Source organism: Gracilinanus agilis, chromosome 1 (assembly GCF_016433145.1).
Source record: "Gracilinanus agilis isolate LMUSP501 chromosome 1, AgileGrace, whole genome shotgun sequence".
Lineage (NCBI taxonomy): Eukaryota > Metazoa > Chordata > Mammalia > Didelphimorphia > Didelphidae > Gracilinanus > Gracilinanus agilis.
The window spans coordinates 524,393,520-524,418,519 of NC_058130.1; the positions used below are offsets into that span (position 1 = coordinate 524,393,520).

At 36.3% G+C, this 25,000-nt stretch overlaps 1 protein-coding gene across 1 annotated transcript in view; it reads right to left on the reverse strand.

Moving 5' to 3' along the window:
• Window positions 1-25,000, reverse strand: part of SPIDR (scaffold protein involved in DNA repair) — a 590,496-nt gene that overhangs the window by 110,204 nt on the left and 455,292 nt on the right. Inside the window, exon 12 of the mRNA XM_044682801.1 lies at window positions 20,123-20,284. Coding sequence (XP_044538736.1) covers window positions 20,123-20,284 — 162 coding nt within the window. The remainder of the gene's footprint in view (window positions 1-20,122; window positions 20,285-25,000) is intronic.

Genomic DNA, 25,000 nt, shown 5'->3' on the forward strand with positions numbered 1-25,000 from the left:
CCTACCCATGAGCAATCAATGGCTTTCCAATTGTTTAGATCCAGTTTTATTTGTTTGGAAAGTGTTTTGTAGTTGTTTTCATATAATTGCTGTGTTTGTTTTGGTAGGTATATTCCTAGGTATTTTATATTGTCTAGGGTGATTTTGAATGGTGTTTCTCTTTCTACTTCTTGCTGCTCTAGTGTGTTGGAAATGTATAGAAATGCTGATGATTTATGTGCATTTATTTTGTATCCTGCAACTTTGCTAAAGTTGTTGATTATTTCTACAAGCTTTATCAGTAAAGATTTTAAGAAAAATAAAAGGCATAATAGTCAGAGCCACTTGAACATTGTGAAGAAGGGATTAACTCTCCCCTGCTTTTGAGCAGGTAGAAAAACTTAGTCACGTGGTTCTATTTTGTTAGATAATAAACTTTATAAAAATACTTAAAGTATTATACATTAATTTAACTCTTACAACATATAGTATTATTTTGTTTGTCTATTAATACAAAGATATTCCACGAATAAGCTTACTGAGATCTAAGAAACGTTCTACTAAAAATCTTTAATAAACATAAAGAAAAGGATTGAGCCAATTAAATTACTCTAATATTACTCATATTACTCTAATCTTAATTTATCAATTTATATTTATACTGTTACAAAGATACAAAATCACCAGGAAGACCAGCTTTTAGACTATAATAATACAGCTTTTGAATGGGCACCATCGATTAACTTATTCATACATAATTGAGGACATATTTTTTAGGAAGGTGGGAATTTCCAGTTTGGATAATGGAAAAAAGGTGAGATTTGGTGTCAGAAGACATGAGCTCAAATCCCATCTTCAGCAACTTACTTATGATGTAATTATGGGCAAGACATTAAGCTTCTCTGATTAAAAGGAGTTGGATCATCTGAGAAGTAATATTGGGTCTAGGTGGCAGCTAGGTGGCTCAGTGGATACAGAACTGCACTGGAGTCTGGTAGACAATTTCAAATCAGACATTAGACATTTATTAGCTGTTTGACCCTGGGCAAATCACTTAACTTCCATTTAACTTAATTCATGGAGAAGGGAATAGCAAACCACTCCAGTATCTTTGCCAAGGAAATCCAATAGACATAGTCCATGGGGTCATGAGTTGGACAGAACTGAACAATAGCCACAATACTGGGCCTAGCTTTAAGTCTGCAATCGTGGGATCTGTGTGGAGGCTAAAGAACAAGTTACTGGAAAAACTCTGTTGTTTTCTACAACTAAAATATGCTTGCTATGCTGCTAAGTAAATTAACTCTACCTCCAAGTGAGATAGGGATCTAAGAGTTGATTTTTAATCCTGAAATTTTATCTACTGATCTTGTTGCTTCTTGATTCATAATTCTGAAAGACTTTCTTCTTTGTATTCTCAGGTCTTTAACGTGACTATTGCTTCTCTCTTGTCCCTGTCTCTTTGCTTATAATATCTGATAATTCCCAATTGGAGTCTTTTCCTTTCTCCCCAACTGTGCCTACGATGAAAATCTAATCTCGAGCTATAATTCTTTTAAGATAAATAATCTTGATTTTCTTCCTCTTTCCTTTAGACTGTAAAATTACAAATTTTTCCATTTGGAAAACTTTTGTCCATACCTCTACAGTGCTGGCTTTGGAGTCAGAAGACTTTGTTTTAAATCTTGCCTCTGCTACTTATTTATTCCCTGTGGGACTATGGGCAAGTGGTCTCAGTTTCTTTATTTGTAAAAAGAGGAGAGGGGCGACTACATGTTGGAGTGGATAGAGTGCTAGGACTTGGGTCAGGAAGACTCATCTTCATGAGTTCAAATCCAGTCTTGGACACTTACTAGCTGGGTGACTCTGGGCAAGACACAGTCTCATTTGCCTCAGTTTCCTCATTTATAAAATTAACTGAAGAAGAAAATGCCAAACCACTCTAGTATATTTGCCAAGAAAATTCCACAATGGGTCACAAGGAATCATAGAGTGATAAATGACTGAAAATTAGCCATTATCCAGGGTAAAGTCAATTAACCTTCCTTCCTCAGTTTCATAATTTGTTGTTGCTGCTATTGTTGTTAATAATAATGATGATGATAATAGTAGTAGCTGGCATTATTGTATCTACCATGTGCCAGAGTGGCAAGTGCAATTATTACCCCCATTTTACCGATGATTTAAGGCAGAGTAAAATTGAGTAACTTGTACAAGGTCACACACATCTAGCAAGTTATCTGAGGCAGGATTTGAATCAGGGCTTCCTGACCCCATATCCAGTGCTCTACCTGCTGCTTCACATGCGAATGAGAGAAATTCTGATTTTATTTATATTTATTAAGAAATTTTGTTCTTTTTAAACCAAGTAAAGAGCAGCTAGCAGAGATAGTACTCACAGGCTTTTATATAATGATTTGTTATTTACTTAGTGCTTATATGGATAGGCCCATTCTCTTCGCTGTTAACACAGCTATCTTGACAATGGTTGGTGTTTGGCCTACATGATTCAAATGGGATCTTTCAGGTGGTTTGTGGTTCTTGCTTATCTTTCTTCCTGTGATCAACCAACTGGGTGTTCCAAGGTATTCTTCACGGTCTACTGCTTTCCTTTTGTCTGAGTTAGTCCATTTTATGGTTTTCATTATCACTGATATGAAGATCACATAGTAGAGATACATAATTAATTTTCCATATCCCAAGGATATTTTCCTAAAGTCCAAGGTGATAATTAAGTTGGATGGGTGCCTATTTTAACAGATGACCCCAGGACAACTGCACCTCAAAGTCTAAATAATACGGCTTTCTTTTCTTTGAATAATCTTTCTTTATTAGCTTCCCCTTTGATTTAGCTCCAAACAGTGTGTTCAGTTGTCTTAGTCATCTCTTCATGACCCCATTGGGGTTTTCTTGGCAAAGATACTGGAGTGGTTTTGCCATTTCCTTCTCCAGCATATGCTTCAAAGAGGAAATTGAGACAAACAGGATTAAGTGTCTTGCCCAGTGTCACATAGCTAGTAAGTTTCTGAGGCTACACTTGAACTCAGATCTTCCTGACTCTGGGCCAGTTGCTCTGTCCACTGGACTGCTTGGCTGTCAAGCTGCCAACTAGGCCAGTTCTACTCTGAAGTGTTAAGAACTTTGACTTCAGCACTTTTGTTTTTATGACTCAAGGTAAGCTTTTTCTAGTCCACACTTCTGACAGACTCAAGACATCTCTCACCCTAATTTCAGTTCTTCTGCAGAGTATGTTTTCTCCCAATTATTTCAAAACATATCTGTGTTCATTAGTCTGGTATTCTAGACACCAGACCAATTCTGACCAATTTTGTTAAGTTGTATTTCTTTACATTTTATCATCTGCTGTGTCTCCAGGCTTCTTTGCCCTGAAGTGACAGAAATATTAATATGATTATTTTTTATTAAATCATTTTCTTGAGGTTACTTTAAGGAGCATACATTTATGCTGGCATTAATAGTATTACTCTTGTTAACTCTTCGGGCTTAAAAACTTTCCTCAGTTATGTTTGTAATTCAAAAACCCAAGGTATATGAATATGCTTTATTAAAATTAAAAATATGTGGCTCAAACTACAAAAAAAAAATCATTTCATTGAGAAGATCCATTAGGATTTAACACCAGGAGTAAAATGGTAGTCCTACAATCACCTAAACTACATAAGTCTTCCACAGCTCTTTGACTTGTAAAGCACACTGGATATGTCCATTTGAAAAGAAGATTAAATCCTTCCTCCTTATTTCTAATTACCTGAATTCTTTAATACAAACACACTGCATCAGATCTTTTCTAAAGGTAGCTTATGAAAATATGGCAGGAATAAGATAGTCAGTGCCTCATCAGTCAGTCAATAAATATTTATTATGTTGTTACTATGCCTAAGATACTGTGTAAAGTGCTAAACTAAATTATTATTATTATTTCAAACACTTATCGTAGAATCAATACTGTGTATTGGTTCCAAGGCAGAAGAGTGGTAAGGGCTAGGCAATGGGGGTTCAGTGACTTGTCCAGGGTCACACAGCTAGGAAGTGTCTGGGACCATATTTTAACCTAGGACCTGAGTCTGGTTCTCAATCCACTGAGCCACTTAACTGTTTCTTATAACAACAATTTTTAACATTTGTTTTCCAAAATGATGAGTTAGAAATTCTTTCCTTGCTTCCTTCCCATCCTAACCCATCCCAGAGATGGCAAGCAATTTGATCTAAGTTATAAATGTTCAATCATGTGAAACATATTTCCATATTGGTTATGTTGTAGAAGAAGACTCATATAAAAACTAAACAAAATAAAAGTCTATGAAGAAAATGAAGTGAAAAATAGTATACTTCTTTATGCATTCATCTTCTCTTAGTTCTTTCTCTAGAGGTAGTTAGAATATTTCATCATGAATCTTTGGAACTGTCTTGGATCACTTGTATTGCTGAGAATATCTGTTAATGTCCCTAATCCTCTAAGATTGTATATTATCATTTGTGTTTGAGTCTTATCCACCATTAAACTGAAAGGAAGGGCAGATATCCTGTCTTAACTGTGTCTTCCCCAAGAAGCTAAAGCTCTATACGCTAGGTATTTATTACAGTAACTGTTTGATGAATTAATCTGTCCAGAAACCTTATGGCAAGAAGAATGCACTAACTTTATCTTAATTTTCATGGTAAATAATTATTTAATAATATTGCTTTAAGAGACCATGTTGTATGAAACTCATTTGCAAATCAACCATTGATAAAATATTTCTCAATAATTTTTGTACAGTTAAGAAATTATATTAATTCAAAAAAATCTGTTGTAAAAATAAAATTGTATCTTTAAGACTTGAAGCTATTTGCTAAGACTTTGCTATTCAGTTTCAGAGGCTTCCAAATTCTAAAATAAGGAAATGAAAATGATATTCACTGTAGATAAAAGATGTATGGTAAGGCATTGTAGAAAGATGAGATGCTTAAGTGTTATCTGAAAGAAAATAGGACAAAATTACCTAATGTCCTGCTCTCTTTACAATTCTTCTTTTTTGGAAAAGCACCTGGTACTATCTTTTCTTGACAAATATCGCCTTTAAATGGGCTTAAAAAACCAATTTTATCCAAAACTCTAGAAGTAGAAAATGTTTAGAAGTAAAGATCTCGAGTCCATCAAAGAAACTTAAAAATTATGCTTTCAAACATTTACAGGCATCATATATGTGAAGAGAAAGTTGTTCATATGAAGCATGCTTACTTTCTTAAAATACCTATTTTATAGTTCAAAATATACAAAAAAGCTTTTGTGATTCCAAAAGCTTTGCATAAGTGTAAACTAATACTATTATTACACTGAATACATCTAGTATAAAAGAGTTAACTTGTCCCTCTTAAATAATCAATTTTCTCTCTGTTCAAAAATTTGAGTGAGTCAACTAGGAATAAAAAGATCATTTAAAAATTATGAAAGACTGTTGAAGTGTGTCCCCCAAAGCATGGTTTCTAACCACAGTAATTAGCAAAGGGACTCTGGACCTCAAACCCCAGGGGAAGTGGGTATCTCTTTGAGAGTTCTTTTTGAAGAGGGAAAATCAAAGGAAGGAAATTACTAGTATACTTTCTTGCACCAGAGAGAGCTCTCTCCATCACATATTTCCTGTTAAGGAGAGCATATGAAGCACTGCTTTTTCTTCTTTTCCTCCCAAATAAAAGAAACAAGGGTTTCCTTGTCAATATCAAAGTGATTCACAGAGTCACCTCACTGTGCTCTCAACTGAAGTTTAAACATCTAAGTAGAGAACTTAGTCAGAAGGAAGGTGAAGACCAGACCCCCTCTTTGGGGCACAATTTGTTAGAGCCTACCTTAGTCTTATTCTCAGAGTTTGAGAGTTAGAAGAGAATTTGGAGATCATTTAGGCCAGCCTCTACATTTTACAGATGAGGAAATTCATACTGGAGAGATTTAGTGATGCTCCATGAGGAGGAAGTAGACAAGGCTTGGCCTCTGGCTCTAAATACAAGAGTGGCCCCTTTTTACTATACCATCCTGTCTTTCTAGACCAACCCTCCACTTTGAAGATGAGGAAGCTGAGGTCCAGATAACTTCAGTTACTTATCTAGACAACTATTTTTAAAATTGTGATTATTTTGTGAATTTATTCTATATTCACATTAAATATGTATTATATATATATATATATTCTCATATGTTCATGTTGTCTTCTTTTTTTGGCATCATTTTCTTTTAGTAATATTTTATTTTTCCCATTTACACATAAAAACAATTTTTGATATTTGTTTCCTAACATTTTGAGTTCTATTTTCTTTCCCTCTTTCCTTTCTCCCTGAGATGGTAAGCAATTTTATCTTGGTTATACATGAATTACTGTACAAATATATTTCCATATTTGTCATGTTGTAGAAAAAGACACATATACACACACATATATCCGCCCCCCCCCCTCGCTCTCTCTCTCAGAAAATAAAGCAAAAAAAATGGTCTGCATTCACACTCCATCAGTTCTTTCTCTGGAGGTGGACAACATTTTCATCAATTTTTGGGATTGTCTTGGATCATTGCATTGCTGAGAATAGTCAAGTCATTTGCAGTTGTTCTCTGTACAGTAACTTTGTTATTGAATACAGTGTTCTCCTGGTTCTGCCCAAACAACTATTAAATGGTGATATGATTGCATATCTAATTAATCTAATGCTTTTCTACTAACCTACAGTGCCAGCCCCTTCAAATTCAGGTACTGACAACATGAAATAAGGACTAATGGAAATAAGTCACTTAGTAATTCAAATAAACAAATGCTACTGGTCATCATCTTCATTCCTAATGCTCCCAATTTCCAGTTTTTTGTTGAGAGGATCATCATTCTTTTAGTAAGCTAAGTCTGCAAGCTTGGTGTTGTTCCTAAACTCATCCTTTCCCTTGAATTCCAATTTTGAAAAGTAGACAAATCATATTGATTCTACCTTCATAATATCGCTTATTCCTTTTTCCTTTCCTTACATACTACCATTCCTCTAATTTAGGTCCATATCACTTCTTGCCTGGACTACTGTATTGTTTTCTAACAGGTCTCCTTGCTTCAATTCTCTCCCTTATTCAATCTATCCTTCTTGACTGACAAAATGATAATATTTTTGTGGCACAGGTTTGATTATATCATTTCCCTGTTAATTGACTTTTTTGTTGTACCCTCCTTATTGCTTTTAAGGATTAAAAAAAAAAACAACAAACTCCTCACTTTACCTTATTTAAGGCTCTCCTATCTCTTTTTCCTCTTCTGTAGACAAGAAAACCAAAGTACAAGAACTATAGTCTACTAGTAATATATTACAAAACAGTCTCCACCATTTGTCTTCTATTATGTAATTAACTCATCTTTCTCTTCTTTAGCCTTGGCTAACCTTCCTGCCTCCACTCTTGCTTTCCTCCAAACTATTCTCTATATTATTGCCAGTCTAAATTTTCTTATGTGTACTTTGTATCTTCAGCTCTGCTTGGCCTCATCTCCATGTCCCCTCAGTTTTCCCCTAATGTTTTCTCTTCTCCTTTGCTTTCCAGCTTCCTATTCCTTAATGGCAGGAACTATTTTTTTTTTGTTTTCCCAGAGCTTATTACACTGCCTGACACATAGTAGGTGCTTATTAAATTGTTGTTTATCAATGTATCATTTATTTATCAATAAATAATTGAAATGAATTAAAATTAGAATTATGCCTAGTTCTGGTCATATGACTCTTCTGTTGAGAATTCTTTAGAGACTCCTTACCAAGTCAAGTGTAAACTTATTTGCTCTCCAACTTTTCCAACTTTCCTTGTAGAGTTTCTAACTTCATATTATTCCTGCCTATGCATTCTGTCTCTAGTAAAATAGTATTATTGTCTGTGTCCCTTCAATGTGTTTGCCCCAGCACTGTCTGTCTCTTCACTCTTTTGTCTGGCATTTGATAAGTATTTATTTATTGGTTGATTTTGATAATACTTTTGTTCCTTAAGATTGTTCTCTTTCCTCACCAGCTAAATTCCTTGCCATCTTTTCAAATCCAACTCCAATAAGATGACAAAATAAGGCTAACAAAAAAGGGAAAATGATGAATGTTGGATAAGAGGTGGAAAAAATGGGGCACTAATACAGTGTTGGTAGAACTTTGAATTAATCTAATACTGGACAGCAATTTGGAGCCATGCCCAAAGGGCCATAAAATGATGCATATTCTTTGACTCAGCAATTACAATACTGGGTCTGTTTACCAAAGAGGTGAAAGATAGGGGGAAAGGATCTACTTGTACAAAAATATTTATAGCAGCTCTTTTTGTGGTGACAAAGAATTGGAAACTGAAGAAGCTGTGGTATAGGATTGTGATGGAATACTATTGTGCCAAAAGGACAATCACAAAAAATCCTGGAAAGACCTATATGAAGTAATGTAAAGAGAAGTAAGCAGAATCGGGAGAATGCTGTACACAGTGACAGCAATGAAGTATCTGTTTTAGGTATAAATAATGATGAACTGTGAATGATTAACTATTATCAGCATTGCAAGGATCTAAGACAACTCTAAGGGATATATGTACAAAAAAAGCTACCTACTGCTACAGAAGGAACTGATGGAGTCTGAATGTAGATTGAAGCATATTATTTTTCACTTCATTTCCTTCATGAGTTTTTTTCCTATTATGTGATATGTGTTTTTTTTCTCAACCTGACAAACATGGAAATGTGTATTGCATGATAGCATATGTATAATCTACATCATATTACCTGCCATCTTGGGGAGGGGAGGGGAAAAGGAGAGAGAGAACATGGATAGAAAAATTTCAGAAAACAATTATTAAAAATTGTGCCTACATATGTAATCTGGAAAAAATATGACTTAAAAATATGCAAAAAAGAAGATAATAAGAAGTCATGAAAGAACATAGCTCCTTATTCACCTCATTATCCAAAGTCAATAACATGAAGAAAATAGTAGTAAATTTGAATAAAGAAATGGGATTTGTGGGAAATAAAATTCTTAGCATGAAAGGCAAAAACTTCAAAAATGGGAGAACAAAATTAATGAACCATGAAAATTAAAAAAAAAAAAAGGTTTCAAAACTCTAAGGAGTCTTCCTTGATTTTTCATCTCTCCTTTACATTATGATATAATCAACTTTACTTGTGGAGTTTATTGAGTATTTTCAATCGATCTGTTAGTTAATAAACATGTACCAGGCACTCTGCTAAGCACTGGGGAGAAAAAAAAGGCAAAAGATGGTCCTTGCCCTCAAGGAGTATACAATCCAATGAGGGAAATAAAACACACACACACACACACACACACACACACACACACACACACACACACACACACACACACACATTGCTGTAAAAGCACAAACGGGAAATAATTAACAGTAATGTCTTCCAGATTCCAGCTGCAGCACTCTGTCCACAAAGTAGATGGAGTGCTGGGTCTGGAATCTGGAAACATCCTTCAAAGTCCACCTCTGCTTCTTAGCTGCTTTAGGACTGTGGATAATTTACTCAATCTCTTTGAGCCTCAGTTTCCTTATCTGTAAAGTTAAAAGATATGGGAAGAAGGGAATAAGCATTTCTATAGCACCTACAATATACCAAGCACTTCGCAAATATTATCTCATTTGATCCTCACAACACTGAGAAGTAGCTAGTATTATTATCCCCATTTTACAGTTAAGGATAATGAGAAAAAGTGACTTGTCTAAAGTCAAATAGGTGGATAAATGTCTGAGGGGGATTTGAACTCAGTTCTTCCTGACTCACCTAATGCTCTTATTTGTTGTATTATCTTGCTGCTTTAGGTTGGATTAGACAAATTCTAGGGTACTTTCTAAGACTCAATGTGTGATCTATGATTCTGTGATATGTATCTCTTAAATATACTTACCAAATAATATGATAGATGAGAATTATCTCTATTTATGCCATCTCTTATTAGACTATAAATTCCATGAAAGAATAGACCATGTCTTATCTAAATTCTAACTTATTCTTATTACAGTGATCTGCACACATTAAATAGTAAATAAATGCCTATTGTATTGCATGAGTTATTGCTTTAATTTCCAATTGGCTTATTCATGACTGACCCATTTTAACTTAAATCTTTATTCTCTCTCTCCTGTCTGTCTGTCTATCTGTCTGTCTTTCTGTCTGTCTCTCCTGTCTGTCTGTCTGTCTGTCTGTCTCTCTCTCTCTCTGTCTCCTTACTTTCTGCCTTAGTAATATCTCTAGGACAGAGGAGCAGCAAAGACTAGGCTAACAGGGGTAAGAGACTTGCCCAGAGTCACCTATCTAGGAAGTGTCTGAAATCAGTTATGAATCTAAGTTTTTCATTTTCTCTTTAATTAAAGTAATGTAATAATGAAATGTGAAGGTAAAAATATGAGAAATGAGTTCTTTGATAATTCTCTTATCTAACTGACTTCATATCTTACTATGCCCTGTTTTATGATACCCCATTGTAAATCCCTTTCTCTATCCAATAAAATCTGTTTACTAGGAGTCCAGAAATCTAGTATCTAGTGCCAGCTGTATTACTAAAGACATATGTGACTTTAGGTAAGTCACTTAACCTGTCTGAGTCTAATTTTCATTGCTTGTTAAATAAGGGGGATTGTGTAAGATTATCCCTAGGGATGACTTTCATCTTTAAAATTCTAAACTGTAATATATCTAATACTATATCTTATTCTTAAATCATCAACATAATTTCCTTTCAAAAATTATTATGGTACTTGGGCAGGATAGTATCAACTTTATTTAAAAAAATAATCAGTCTTGCCACAGAGGCTACACATGTACCATGTTTTCAATATCTTCTCACTTTTTCTTTGTCAAATCATACTTTATCTCTTCTTTTAAAATGCTCAAGAGTCTTAAGCAGATAATACAGAATTAAAGGGTGGTATTGTGTCTGATTCAGGGCCTTGCACAATAATCATGATAGGCACTTAATAAATATTTCTTCAATTAGAGATATAAGAGTCTCCTCCATTGAGCCATCAGAATATCTGTCCTAACTATAATCGCCTCACAGAAATCTGAGCAGCCCCAGGCTTTGTGTTCCATTTAGAATAATTTCTCTCAAACCGTTAGAATCCATAAGGCCATGTTTAATACTTCAATTACAATTCCTTGAAATGGTAAAATTCTCCCTATTTTCTTTGGAATTCAGTGATGACTGTAAATATTATTTAATGAAATCCACTTTACTCCAGTGTCAGAAATGTTTTCTTTTAAGAGGCAGAAGCAACATAAAACTACCTATTATTCACTCATTTTATAAAACTGGATACTATAACTTAGTATAGTTAAAACATGATACTATGAATTAGCAGTTATATGTTTTACTCAACCACTGAATTGACCCATTAATTTAAAAAATGTTGCAAAAGACATGGGGTGGAGAAGGAAAAAAGGTCCTTTTCTATCTCAAGGGGTTGTACTGATAGCTGAAATTTTAACCTGTAGACAACATCTATTTGAGAAAAAATTGAAGTTTTCCATTAGTATTAAGTACCTACTATAAGCCAGGCCCTGAGCTAAATGCTAGAGATACAAATACAAAAATAATTTAAAAAATATAATTTTTTCAGGTACTGCCTGTTTGTCTTTTGAAATGGAAGAACAATTACCATGGACAGAAATAAAAATTTAAGGTTCATGCAAATAAATGAAGTATAGAATATTATTACTTCTCACTTTTTTCTGGTTTTATTAATCCCTTTGGCCAGACCTCCAATATTTATCTGTTTTGAAGAACAAATTAAGGAAAATAACGTCCTTAGAAGAAGAAAAACAATTAAATGAATTTCAGTGAGGTATATAGAAGAACTTTTAAGCTAATTTAAGAAATATTTATTAAATTATTATCATGTGATATACCTACTTAGGGCAGCTGGTGATGTATTGGATTGAATGCTGGACCTAGAGTCAAGAAGACTCATCTTCCTGAGTACAGATTTGGCCCAACACTTCCTAGTTGTGAGAACTTGGGCAAGACACTTAATCCTTTTTGCCTTAGTTTCCTTATCTACAAAATGAGCTAGAGAAGAAAATGATAAACCACTCCAGTATCTTTGCCAAGAAAAATTCCAAGTTTTGGACATAAACAACTGAACAACATGTGCCAGGACCTGTAAAAGACACAGTACTAACTATCCTTTTGCTAATGAATCTGCTTAATCTAGGTTGTTGTGAGAACTTCTCACTGGTCTTTCTTGAAGTATGGTATTCCTCACCTTTTCCTATGGAAACCTTCCAATATTCTCTAGTTCTCTTTTTATTTTTATCAGGTTCTATGAATGGGTAGAAAACAAAATAAGATGATGTCAGTTCCTTGCCTCCTTCTTGAAACTGTTAGCAATAGTACCAATTTTAGGTTTGATTTTATGATGGTAGAGTGTTCCTGGGCAAAACTTTAAATAGAATGTAAGTGGATGCATTTCCACTTTCAGTCATCCTGAAAAGATCAAATCATTTTTAATACAGTCACTAAACAACTCTCAGAAAGCAACAACTTTTCTGTCCTTGCAAACCTAGCCCATATGAAATCTGGTGACCCAGATCTGAAAAACTCCATGACTTCCCCAAAGACATCCAAGTGTTTTCCAACTGGCAGAAGAAGTTATTTACTGCATTAGATATTGGAATGATATAATTAATCATTTCAGCTTGAATTGGGGTAAGTGAAATAAGTTCCTAGAAGTGCATTCGTTGAAGTTTATTAGTGTTGCTATGAAACACTTTTTTTTGGAGGGCAAAAAATGAAAAAAAGAATCAGTCTCGTGTACTTCCTGAGCAATGGATGGATTACTGACAATGGATGATATCACTAATAGCCAATTATGAAGCTCAGCATTCCAGAACTCTTTAATAATTTGTTTTGAAGAAATGCTACTTCTAAAACTTTAAAAAATTAACCTGAATATTTATTTGTATGGCTATTTAATGAAGGGGGGCAGAATGTACGAATATCTTTATGGAAATAGCTACATACAGAAAACTTTAAAGTCATACAAAACATACAAACCAGTATAACACAAACAAAAAGACCATAGAGGCCATCCCCAACTTATAAATGGATTGTGTTCCAAAAGTTTGTTCCTAACTAGGCTGTTTAGATTTGGGAACAAAACTTCCCATGGAAACAATGTCATAAATGGTGGTTAGGCTTCCAGATCAACCCACAAAACCTGGACTGAACCCTTCAAACACATCCTGAGTTGAATGGACCCTCATGGATTGGCTCAGTAATGTAGCTCCTTTTTACAATGGAAAAGTGGGTTCTTCAGCCTACAATCACGAATAAGGCCACACTAGGAAAGCCATTTTCCTCTTCCCTTTTGCTATAGGGATAAGAATCCAGTAGATTTAGCTTTGAGGAAAGGATGGATAGTTCAGGGTATCTATATTCAAATGTGTCCCATAAAATATCAAATGTCTGAAATCAAAAAGGATTTGAAAGGAAGTAACATAACTTATCAAATTAACCCTGGGAATGACAACAGCTTTATTCTGAGCAGTTTATTTTCAACTGTAATGGGTACTTTGTGATTTTTAAGTCAGATTTTCTCAAATTTGCCTTTCTCGGCAGATGGTACAGAACACGCTTCGATCTTCCTTCCAGTGACTGAGAGACTGATGATCCAGACACTTCTGGATGGCTGAGGAGTCAAGAGTGATAAGAAAGCTGATCTGGAATGGAGAATGCCCACCAACAATGACTCGGCACACAGCTGGCCTTTTTGCTTCTCTTCCTGCCTGGCAGCCCCTGATGCAGAACTGTGTTGAGTCACCAAGTGGGGTGATGGGGAAGGGGAGAGCAGCCTCTGGGTCTGGAATGCCTCAGAGCCATCAGAGTCCCATGAGCAGCTGGAGTCAGTAGCAGAGCCTGGCAGGGTGGTAGTGACTGAAAGCAGAGAAAGTTCTAATGGATGGAAATGGAAAAGAAGTCCGCTGTATATGGAAGCAGCTTCAAGAATTTTGTTCTCCTTATAACTGAAAGAAATGCTGATGATGGATCCTAGAAAGGCTCTACTTCTGGACTCTACTGAGTGCAGAAGAAAATTATGCCTAAGGGGCCCTTGTGAGAACTCCACAAAGGGAGAGAAGGTCTTCTGGGGCCAAGACTTGGAAGGAAGCCCTTAGCCACACACGTCCTTGACCCATGGGTCCATTCTCCACAGGGACCTCTGTGTTGTTTGCAAGGGAAGAGAATCTTTTTTCTAATTATTCTTACTTTACACCTCCCTCATAAATCCCTTTTCTAAAAGCTAATAAAAATTGCTGGTTGCCAGAAAATGAAATCTCTGGATAGGGGCTTGTGAAACACAGAAGTAGAAACCCAAAGACATCAGGGTTTCCTCATGTTACTAGTCCCTGAGGGTAGTAAGGCCTAACTGCCTCTAGGGATCCAACCAGCCAAGCTCTGAATGGTAATTGAGAATAAGCTGAGAAAGGGAGATCCAAAGATATTTCACCTTTAAGTTTAGCCACAATTTACAGAAAATTACTAACATTGTGAAGTTAAAGTAAGGAAGGAATAATTAGGTGAATTTCCTTAAATAGAATATAAGTTCTCTGAGGACTGGGTCATTATTATTGTTTTTTTTTGTGGGTGGCCTTCATTGCCTAAAATAATGCCTTGCAAATAGTAGGTGTTAATATGTTTGTTGAAAGTGAGTCAAACTTCTATATTTGGACTACATAATATTTCCATATTTATGCTTCTAATTATGCTTCAAAATTTTAGGTGAAGTTCATAGCCGTAAGTATACTTGTAATGTATATTTTATATATGTATACATATATAAAATATACATAAATATACTGTAGAATGTGGTAAAATACTTTTTGTTGGAAAAGGCATTTTTTAAAAAGAGCATATCTAACTCATACCCAATAAAGAATCAATAGGGTAAAGAGAGTAATTGATAGGGTTTGTGCCCACACCCCCAAAATTAATTAATTAATTATAGATATTTTTTCCATGTTTGCATGATTCATTTTCTTTCCCTCCCCTCTTTTCTCCTCCCTTTCAGAGCTGACAAGCAATTCCACTGGGTTGTACAAATGTTGTCACTTGATACCTATTTCCATATTATTCATTTTTGTTATAGAGCAATTTTTTAAAGGTCTAAAGTCTAACTCACACATCCATATATACATGTGATAAGTGATGTCATATGTTTTGTTTTTGTGTTTCTACTGCCATAGTTCTTTCTCTCAATGTGGATAGCATTCTTTCACATAAGACCTTCAGGAGTGTCCTGGCTTGTTGCACTGCTACTAGTAGCAAAGTCCATTTCACTAGAATGTTTTACTTTCTGTGTACAATGTCCTTCTGGTTCTGCTCATTTCACTATGCATCAGTTCACTGAGGTTCTCTCAGTTCATATGAAAAGCTTCCAGATCATCAATCCGTACAGTACAATAGTATTCCATCACCATTATATACCACAATTTGTTCAGCCATTCCCCAATTAAGGGACAACCCTTCATTTTCCAATTTTTTGCCACCACAAAGAGCACAGTGTAATAATTAAAATTAAATCATGAGGCTGCTAGTAGCTTTAGTAACTTTATTACATCAAAGTAGTGATAGTAAAGAATGGGAAATGTAGGAAAGAGGTAGTGAGTTGCCTAGCCTACCACTCTATGGACTGTTCTGATGGAATGAAGCTCACCACTGATAGGGGTTCCCTCAGGTTCCAATCTTCAGCCAGAAGAGAGCAAGAGTGAGAGAGCAGTCACTGGGTCTCAGCTTATAAACAGTTTTCTCCACCCACTAGCTCTCCCACATCACATCTCAGGAACCAATCATAGTTCCTTAATTTTCCTGGCATCACCCAGGGGGGCAGTGCCTATGGAATCTCCTGTCTTGTTGGTTTCAAGTTCCTTTCTCTGAGGGCCTGTCTATCCCTGCACATCTCAATGGTAAATGACCTCCATGTCCCTGATTGATTATATAAAAACAAATGTAAGAGAGGAGACTAGATATTTAAGGTATGGTCACCAGAAATTGATTAACTCGATTTAAAAATAAAGTAGACCCAAGTCAGAATGACTTTTATGGTGGTTTATTTACAATTAGGAAGGTTGAAGGTAGGGAAATTGAGAGAGAGAAAATCTGGCCCGGACCAGAGGCCCAAACCAGGTAGGAATTTAGAGGCCTCAGCAGAGGGGCACAGAGGTGAATTTAACAAGGCTTCTAGCCACAAGGCCTCCTCTAAGAAGAGAGGCCTCTTTGAGGCTAGAGCCTCCAGAAATGCCAAGGGAAGAGAAAGAGAGTCAGCCTAACTTACCCACATGGCAATTCAAAGGGAAGCAGTCTAAGGTCTCACCAGAGATCCTTCCACACGAAGTTCAAAGAGGCAACTGCCCCACAGGAAGTTACCATCATATTTAAAAGATAAGCATCTTTTGTCACTTCCTGGGTCCACCTCCAATTTGAAGCGGACAAATGGCAGCCTCAACACTGTTTTGGACTGCCCAAAGGGCAGTCCCTTGTTTTTGATTTGTCACTTACTGTCATTTGTGGGTAACAGACCTCCCCCTCCCCATTAAATTCTAAGTTGGGTGGGATGACATTATTTCTGGTGGCTAGAGTCTAAACAATGAATGAGGGTGAGCTAATTCCATTTACACAATCCCCCCCTGATGATTCTTGGGTGCCTATTCACCCCAAGTGATCACTTTACATAATCTTCTTGTACTCACAAAGGTCTTCTAACTACAATAGTTAGATAATAGGGGAATGGAAGAGAGAGAAAGCAAATATATAGAATGGCAACTTTCTTTGGTCCTGGCAACTGTAGGAAATATAAGTAAGGTAATGGGGTCACAAGGGATATTATAAATTAACTAAGGGGTTTGTGGGAACACACTCTGGGATTTAAGAGAGACTAAAACTGAACATTGAAGACTTGTACAGCTAAGCCACTCCCAACTGAAAAAATAACAGCCAACTGTCATTCTGGCCAGAGGCCTTAAATTCAACTGACAAGGTAACAGGATGAAACTGGGTTTAATTAGGAACAACAAAAGGAGGGATAGGAATGACAAAACCTTAACACCTAATAACAAAATCCACAGGGACAGGGAAGGACTTATTCTACTACACTAATCTAAGTGATCTAAACTAACAGGGCCCAAGGAGCTGTAAATGGAGTCTCTGGGTTTCTGCCTCAAACCTGGAACCTGCCAGGCTTGAGTACAGCTAAGGGCTTTGTGGCTTTGGGATTCTCACTGCAATCCACTGATGATCTCTGGATGCCAGGAGCCAGGTTGTCTCAGGTACCAAGTAGAGAAGGTTTTGCTTGAAGCACTGTCCACCAGTTCTCAAACTTCTCCTCCTCCCTTGGCTCTGTAGATCTTCTCCTTTTGCTAGATGCCACACTCAGGATCCCAGGGGAAAACAGGAAACAGGGTGTCCTTTGCTCTGAGGTCTCCCAGGCTGGCAACAGTTTTTACTCACCACTAATGGAGTCCTCACTCAGGGCCAAATCACCTCTTCCTGTTCCTTCATTCCAACCTGGAATTCCCAGCTCCAGCTCCTTCCTGCTATGTACTTCCTAATCAATACCTAATCAATACCTAATCTAATCTTCCTCACAACACTCCTGAATGGGTAATTGCAAACTGCTTAAATCACTTTAATTGGGCCTTGATTCAAGGACCTGTTATAAGTTTATTTTTCCTTACATTTTTGCACATAAGACTTTGCCATTTTACATTTCATTCACAAGTTAATTTTTCTCTTTTATTCACATTTTATTTCTTTTGCCAATTGATTTCTTACAACCTCATAACTCAGCCATGTGTCCTTAGCTGACCTGGGGTACCCTTTCCAGGGGAGAATATGTTATTGATTCTCCTCAGGGGTGTGTGTAAGTTTTATGATCATAAGGTCTGTATTATAATCTATAATGTAAAATTTTAACTCTTTTGAGAGTAATTTCAGGGGGGGAATGTATAATTCTCCTCAGAAGGGAATCTTTGTTTTATAATCTATAATGTAAAGTTTAAATTCCTTGAGAGTAATTTTAGGATAGGAAATTTGCCATCTCCCCAGAATCCAGACAGTGAACCTGTTTGGAGAAAGCACCATGAAGGTGCCTGAAGAACCTTCACTGGATCTTGAAGATCCAAAATGAACTTTGGGGTGCAGTTGATTGAACTATGGGAAGTTGAATGCATTTGTTTTGAATGTACACACTTATGCCAAAGGGGATTGCTCCCAATTGGCTTTTTGTCAATGGGGCTAGCAATCATTGTTTTTGTCCTCTTTTCTTTTATCCCCAAATTCCTGTAATTTAAAAGTTGACTATGTTTACAAGATCCATTGGGAACACCAGTGTTATCTCTGGATCTCACGGGGGGAATGTGATATAGGAAATTTGGGGTTCCTTGAACTTAATATTGAGATCTCTGATCTAAACTTCTTGTGGACATTTAGATATCTTATAAACTACATTTCCCAGGATTCCTCTTGTGTAATACAGGTGGGCAGGAAGTGTGATTATGTAGAGAGAGGTATAAGACTCTGGACATGATTGGGACATGGGCTCTTTTCCTGTGGAGCAGCTTGGGGTCACAGGTATGGCGTGGTATTTGAATTAGACCTTATCAGGCACATGGCTTAATTACCAATATGGATTACAATAAAACCCTAAAATCTTTAAATATATCCTTCTATATTAATTTTATTTGTTACACAAAGCACATAAGGGAGGGAGGAGTTCCCTTCCCATAGTGGCAATGAATATTTTTGTACATGAATTTTTCCTTATTATCTCTTTGGGGTACAAACCCAGCATTGGTATTGCTCGATCAAAGGGTATGCATTCTTTTAAAGCCCTTTGGGCATCATTCCAAATTGCCTTCCAGATGGCTGGATTAATTCACAACTCCACCAGCAATGCATTAGTGTCCTGATTTTGCCACATCCCCTCCAATATTTGCATTTCTCTAATTATGGGAAATTTAGAACACTTTTTCATGTGCTTATTTATAGTTTTGATTTCTTTATCTGAAAACTTCTCATTCATATCCCTTGACCATTTGTCAATTGTTGTGCCGACATTTTTATTTATTAAAAATCAACTCTGAGGGGTAGGTGGCCCTGGGGATTGAGAGACAGGCCTAGATTCAGGAGGGTCTGGGTTCAAATTTAGCCTTAGATACTTCCTAGTTGTGTGACTCTGAACAAGTTACTTTACCCCCCAATCTTAGCCTGTGCCACTCTTCTATCTTGGAACTAATACACAGTATTAATTCTAAGTCAAGGTAAGAGTTTTTTAAAAAAATCAACTCCAAAATGCGACACACCTTGTAAAATACAAATAAAATTTAGATAAGGTCTATGAATGAATGAATGAATGGGGAAAACCCCACAATTATTAAGCGTTTACTATGTCCAAATAGTATGTATGAGATAGTTTTCTCCGCTAAATTCAGGAGAAATGTTAGTGACAGACATATGATTTTTAATGATTTATATGCTAAATATGACCACTATTTGCAAACAAAGTAGAAAGCTGATGTCAGCTTCTTCAAAATCATAAGCTCAAATGATAACACTGATTAATTACAAAGCAATACTCAAAAAGTAAAAAAAAAAGCATTAAGGAAGGGGAAACAATAATTCGTAAAACATTAAATCTTATTTAACTTTACACTAATACTAGTTTGGCTCTCTTCAAGCAATTCACCTAACTACTTTTTCTTCTTCTTCCCTTTCCTCCCATCTACATTTATCTGTCTATTGAAAATTTTTTCATCCTTCAAGAATCAGCTCAAATGTTGCCTCTCCCATTGGGGCTTCCCTCATCCTGTGGGAGGAAATGATCTTACATATCTTCCTCTTTTGTATTAAAGTCAGTTGCAAATCATGTCTACCTACTATTTAAGCTTTTATTAAGCAAGAGTCTTTATCTTTTTTCTTTTTATATCTCCTTTGATGGCCTGATAATAGTGCTCTAAGGCTAGAAGATACCTAATATAAATTTATTGAGCTAAATTTGTTGTTTTTTTTTTTTGCCTCTTCATGGAAATAAATCTAAAGATAAAGAAGTAATTATGGAGCAAAATCTAGCCTGTTCGAGGTATAATCTAACCTTCCTCTGGTGGTCCTCTGTAAGATCTTCATTCCTCCCAGGCTGCAGGATTTTCCTTCCCACTGTCTGCTGTGCTGAGTGATATCCTCTGGAGGAGAACAGGGGGATTCCAAATGTATTTCACTGAATACTCCATAAGCATCCTGAACAAGAAGGCAGCATCTGCAAAACAGAATTCTACTTTAGAAGAAATCTTGAGATTTAATAATCTTCAGTGTTTACCTTTGGTTCTCTATAAATATAGGTATTCCAGGCAGACAAGTTAGAGTCTGTAGCCCAACCTATGAACTTATACATTGGTTATTGTTTTGGGTTTAATTCTTTAAACACAAGATTAAACATGAGCTGAATGGTATCTTAGGATAAGATACCACCCCCTTTTCCCTCAACAATGTGGTTTAAAATAAAGGGGGAGGGGGCAGCTGGGTAGCTCAGTGGATTGAGAGTCAGGCCTAGAGACTAGAGGTCCTAGGTTCAAATCTGGCCTCAGTCACTTCCCGGCTGTGTGACCCTGGGCAAGTCACTTGACCCCCATTGCCCACCCTTGCCACTCTTTCACCTAGAAGCCAATACACAGAAGTTAAGGGTTTAAAAATAAAAAAAATTTAAAATAAAGGGGGGAAAAAGAGAAATACTTTAATACCCAGACCCAATGTCAAAGCTGTTGGTCCAACCATGATGAATATATGATGAAAAATTTCTATTTTGTGTTATTTTTAGTTAACAGAAAAAAGTTTCACAGTAATAGCATAATTATATGCTATATATATTAAGAAAAGAGGAAGAATTAGGACTCTTATTTCAGGAATTAAACTTTAGCACACCTTTGTAACAACAACAAATAACAATAATAACAGCTGACATTCATATACTGCTTTATAATTTGCAAAAGCACTGTAATAAATTGTCTTATCTGATCCTTACAACAATGCTGTGAATTAAGTATGTCCTATTTTGTATTCTCATCTTCCCGAGTTCGTATCTGGCCTGGGATACTTACTAGCTATGTGACCCTTGACAAGCTATTTAACTGTTTGCTTCAGTTTTTGCATCTGCAAAATGAGCTGGAGGAGGAATAACAAACCATTCTAGTATCTTTGCCAAGAAAGCCCCAACCAGGGTCATGAAGAATCAGATGTGACTGAACAACAAAATGCATATTCATTTTTCTTTTACATCTGAATAAACTGAGGCTCAGAAAACTTAAGTGAATTGTCCATGGGCTCAGTATTTGAGATTTTAATCCATCCAATTCTTTCCTATACTCTTAAGTCTAGAGCTGTATGGATGACACGATGCTTCTTTTGTGACATACCATACATAGTTCTTAACACTGGATTGGCAAGGAGAGCCAGTGCATTAGTTGGCAGTAACATGAACAAAATAACAATAATAATGGCTAAAATTTATATAGCATGTGCTATGTGCTAGGCTTGGTGCTAGGCACTTTATAAAAATTAATACAAATGATAATAGGGAGGAAATGACAAATTAGGTGGTATTTCCCAAGTGCTTTGATAAATGCAATCACAAAGATTCAACAGCTTTTTCATTATTGTCCACTGAGGCAGAACATGAGAGGAGCCATGCCCCACAAAGGTATCTATGATGAATTCCAAGTGTGCCATCCTTGAGAAATAATGATAAGTCATAGTCCCTTAGGTCCATAATTCATAACTGGTATATTTGTACAATCAAGGTTTATTTGTACTATGAAAAGACTCACAGTTTCCCACAGACCTAGGAAATAAGATATAAATATTGCCATACTGATTTGGAAGTGATAAAAAATTTTTTTAAAAGAATATCAGGAAGCATAGGTTAAAAAGCAATATTAAAAACCTTTGTCATAGAAAGTTGCCACCGCTAATAGTAAGAAAAATGCAAGTTAAAACAAATCTGAGGTTTTACCTCACGATACATAAATTGGCAAAGATGACCCAAAATGAGGCTTTTCAATACTGGAGGGGGCTAAAAATCAATTTTTAATTAGGCAAGCAAAATTATGAAATTGTTTATACCCTTTAACCTAGATATTCATTATTGGGCTTTATGCTTCAAGGTGGTGTGGGACAGAAACAAAGGCTAAATACATACCAAAATATTTATGGCAGCATTCTTTGTGGTAGTAAAAAACTGGAAAGAAAGTGGGTGTCCCTTTGCAAGAGAGATGGCTGATGAACTATGATACAGGAAGGTTATAAATCTTATTGTGTACTAAGAACTAACAAATATGAAGAATTCAAGGAACAGAGATGATTTGTATGAACTGATGCAGAATGGAATAAGCAGAACAAATACAATAAATTACACAAAGAAAGACTACAACAATATAAATGGAGAGATGGCTAAAATGAAACTAAACTCAAAGTAATGGAAAAAAAATTAAAGACCTGGAGATTAGAAAATGAAACATATCTCCCTCCTCACTGAGGAAGTTGAGGACTACCAGATAGATTCACTATTGAGTTTCTGCTTAATGATTATTTTTTTTTTTTTTACAAAGAAAGGTTCAATATAAAATTGGGAGAGGTTATCTCCCTTTCTCCTCCATGACTGTGATATAAAGAAAAAAGACTGATATGAGAGAAAAAATAAAATAACTTAGTTGTATTGCTATGGTTTTTTGGGGGGGTCATGTTTCTTGATTAAATTCAGATCTTTAAGGGCACAATGGGGGGGGGCAGCTAGGTAGCTCAGTGGATTGACAGCCAGACCTAGTGTTGTAAGGAAGGTTAGATTAGGTATTGATTAGGAATTAAGTTGTACTTAGCAGGAAGGAGGTGGAGCTGGGAATTCCAGGATGGAATGAGGTAGGAGGAAGTGTGTCTGGGCCGAGTGAGGACTCCATTAGTGGTGGGCAAAAACTGTTGCCAGCCTGGGAGACCTCAGAGCAAAGGGCACCCTGCTTTCTGATTTCCCCTGGGATCCTGTGTGGTGTGGCATCTAGCAAAAAGGACAAAATCTACAGAGCCAAGGGAGGAGGAGAAGTTTGAGTTCTGGTGGACAGTGCTTCAAGCAAAACCCTCACAACCTGGTACCTGAGACCACTTTGACTCCTGGCATCCAGAGATCATCAGTGGATTGCAGTGAGAATCCCAAAGCCACAAAAGCCCCAGCTGTACTCAAGCCTGGCAGGTTCCAGGTCTGAGGCAGAGACTCAATTTACAGCTCTTTGGGCCCTGTTAGTTTAGATCACTTAGATAAGAGTAGAATAAGTCCTCCTATTGCCCTGTGGTTTTATCCTTTATATTTTAAGTATAGAAATCCCTTTTCCACCTTTTAGTCAAATATAATAAAAGCTGTTAAGTCCCTTTTACCTTGTTGGCCTGTTTCAAGACTCTGGCCTAGTGGAAGCTGAGTGACAGTTAAGATCAACTGCCATTCCTGTGGAAATCCAGTAAACTCTGGTCTCTCCACCCTGGTCCAGTCTCTCATAAATCCCAGAGTGTGATCCCACAACCACTTTGTTTATTATAATATCTCTGGTGACGCCATTACCTTACATATATTTTCCACACTAGAGATGGGAAGTCCTAGGTTCAAATCTGGCCTCAGATACTTCCTAGCTGTGTGACCCTGGGCAAGTCACTTAACCCCCATTGCCTAGCCCTTACTACTCTCCTGCCTTGGAGCTAATACACAGCATTGATTCTAAGATGTAAGGTAAGGTTTTAAAAAAAAAGTTTAAAAAAAAGGCACATTGGTTCATCAAGTAATATTATTCCCTGAGCAAATGCTTTAGAAAGAATTCTAAGTACTATTGATAGAAAAAAAAAGTAACAGGTGGAAAATTATATATGCCAAACACTGGTCTATGATCTGAGGATATAAAGACAGAAATCCAACAGTTTCAATCAGTCTTGGCCCTTAAGGAGCTTATCTTTTTTTTAAGATTTCTATTATATTTTTCTTTTCTTTACATGCAGATACAATTTTTAATAATCATTTTCTGATATTTTGCTATCTATGTTCTCTCCCTCTCTAACTCTTCTCCCCCCTTCCCTGAGATGGCAAGTAATATGATATAGGTTTTATATATGCTATCATACAATACATATTTCCATATTCATCATGTTGTGAAAGGAGACACATATTGCTTATACAAGGAAAAAACTCATGAAGGAAATAAAAGGAAAAAATGGTATGTTTCAGTCTGCATTCCATCAGTTCCTTCTATGGTGGTGGATAGCCTTTTTCATCATGAGTCTCTTGGTATTGACTTGGATCCTTGTCTTGTTGGTAATGGTTAAATAAGGATCTTAGCTTTTAATGAAGTTGACAACTATCAGGTAAAGATGGGGCACAAGGGGGGAAGATTATGCCAGGCAAGGGCAATAAGACAAGTTTGCATTCTTTTGGTATTGGCATTTCATTCTATTTGCTCTTATTTCATACATACTGATCTATGTAGATATGGACTGTTTTAGGACAAGAAATATTTAATCTCCCATTGTATCCCCAGAGACAATCATAATGGCAGGTAAATAGTAATTTCTTAATGAATGCAGATAAAGTCTCAGGCCTGGAGTCAGGAGACTCATTTTCTCTGAGTTCAAATCTGACCTCAGATACTTACTAGCTGTGTGACTATGGGCAAGTCATTTGACCCTGTTTGCCTCAGTTTCCTCAACTGTAAAATGACCTGGAGAAGGAAATGATGAACCACTCCCATTGTCTTTGCCAAGAAACCTCAAACAGAGTCATGAAGAGTTGGACACAACAGAACAAAAAGGAATGTTCTGAAATATTAACATTTATATAGCGCTTACTATGTCAGGCACCATGCTAATTGCATTACAATCATTATCTCATTGGATGCTCCCAACTGCAGAGCTTTATTTATATTGTAGCTTTCTAGCCTGATCTTTTTATCTT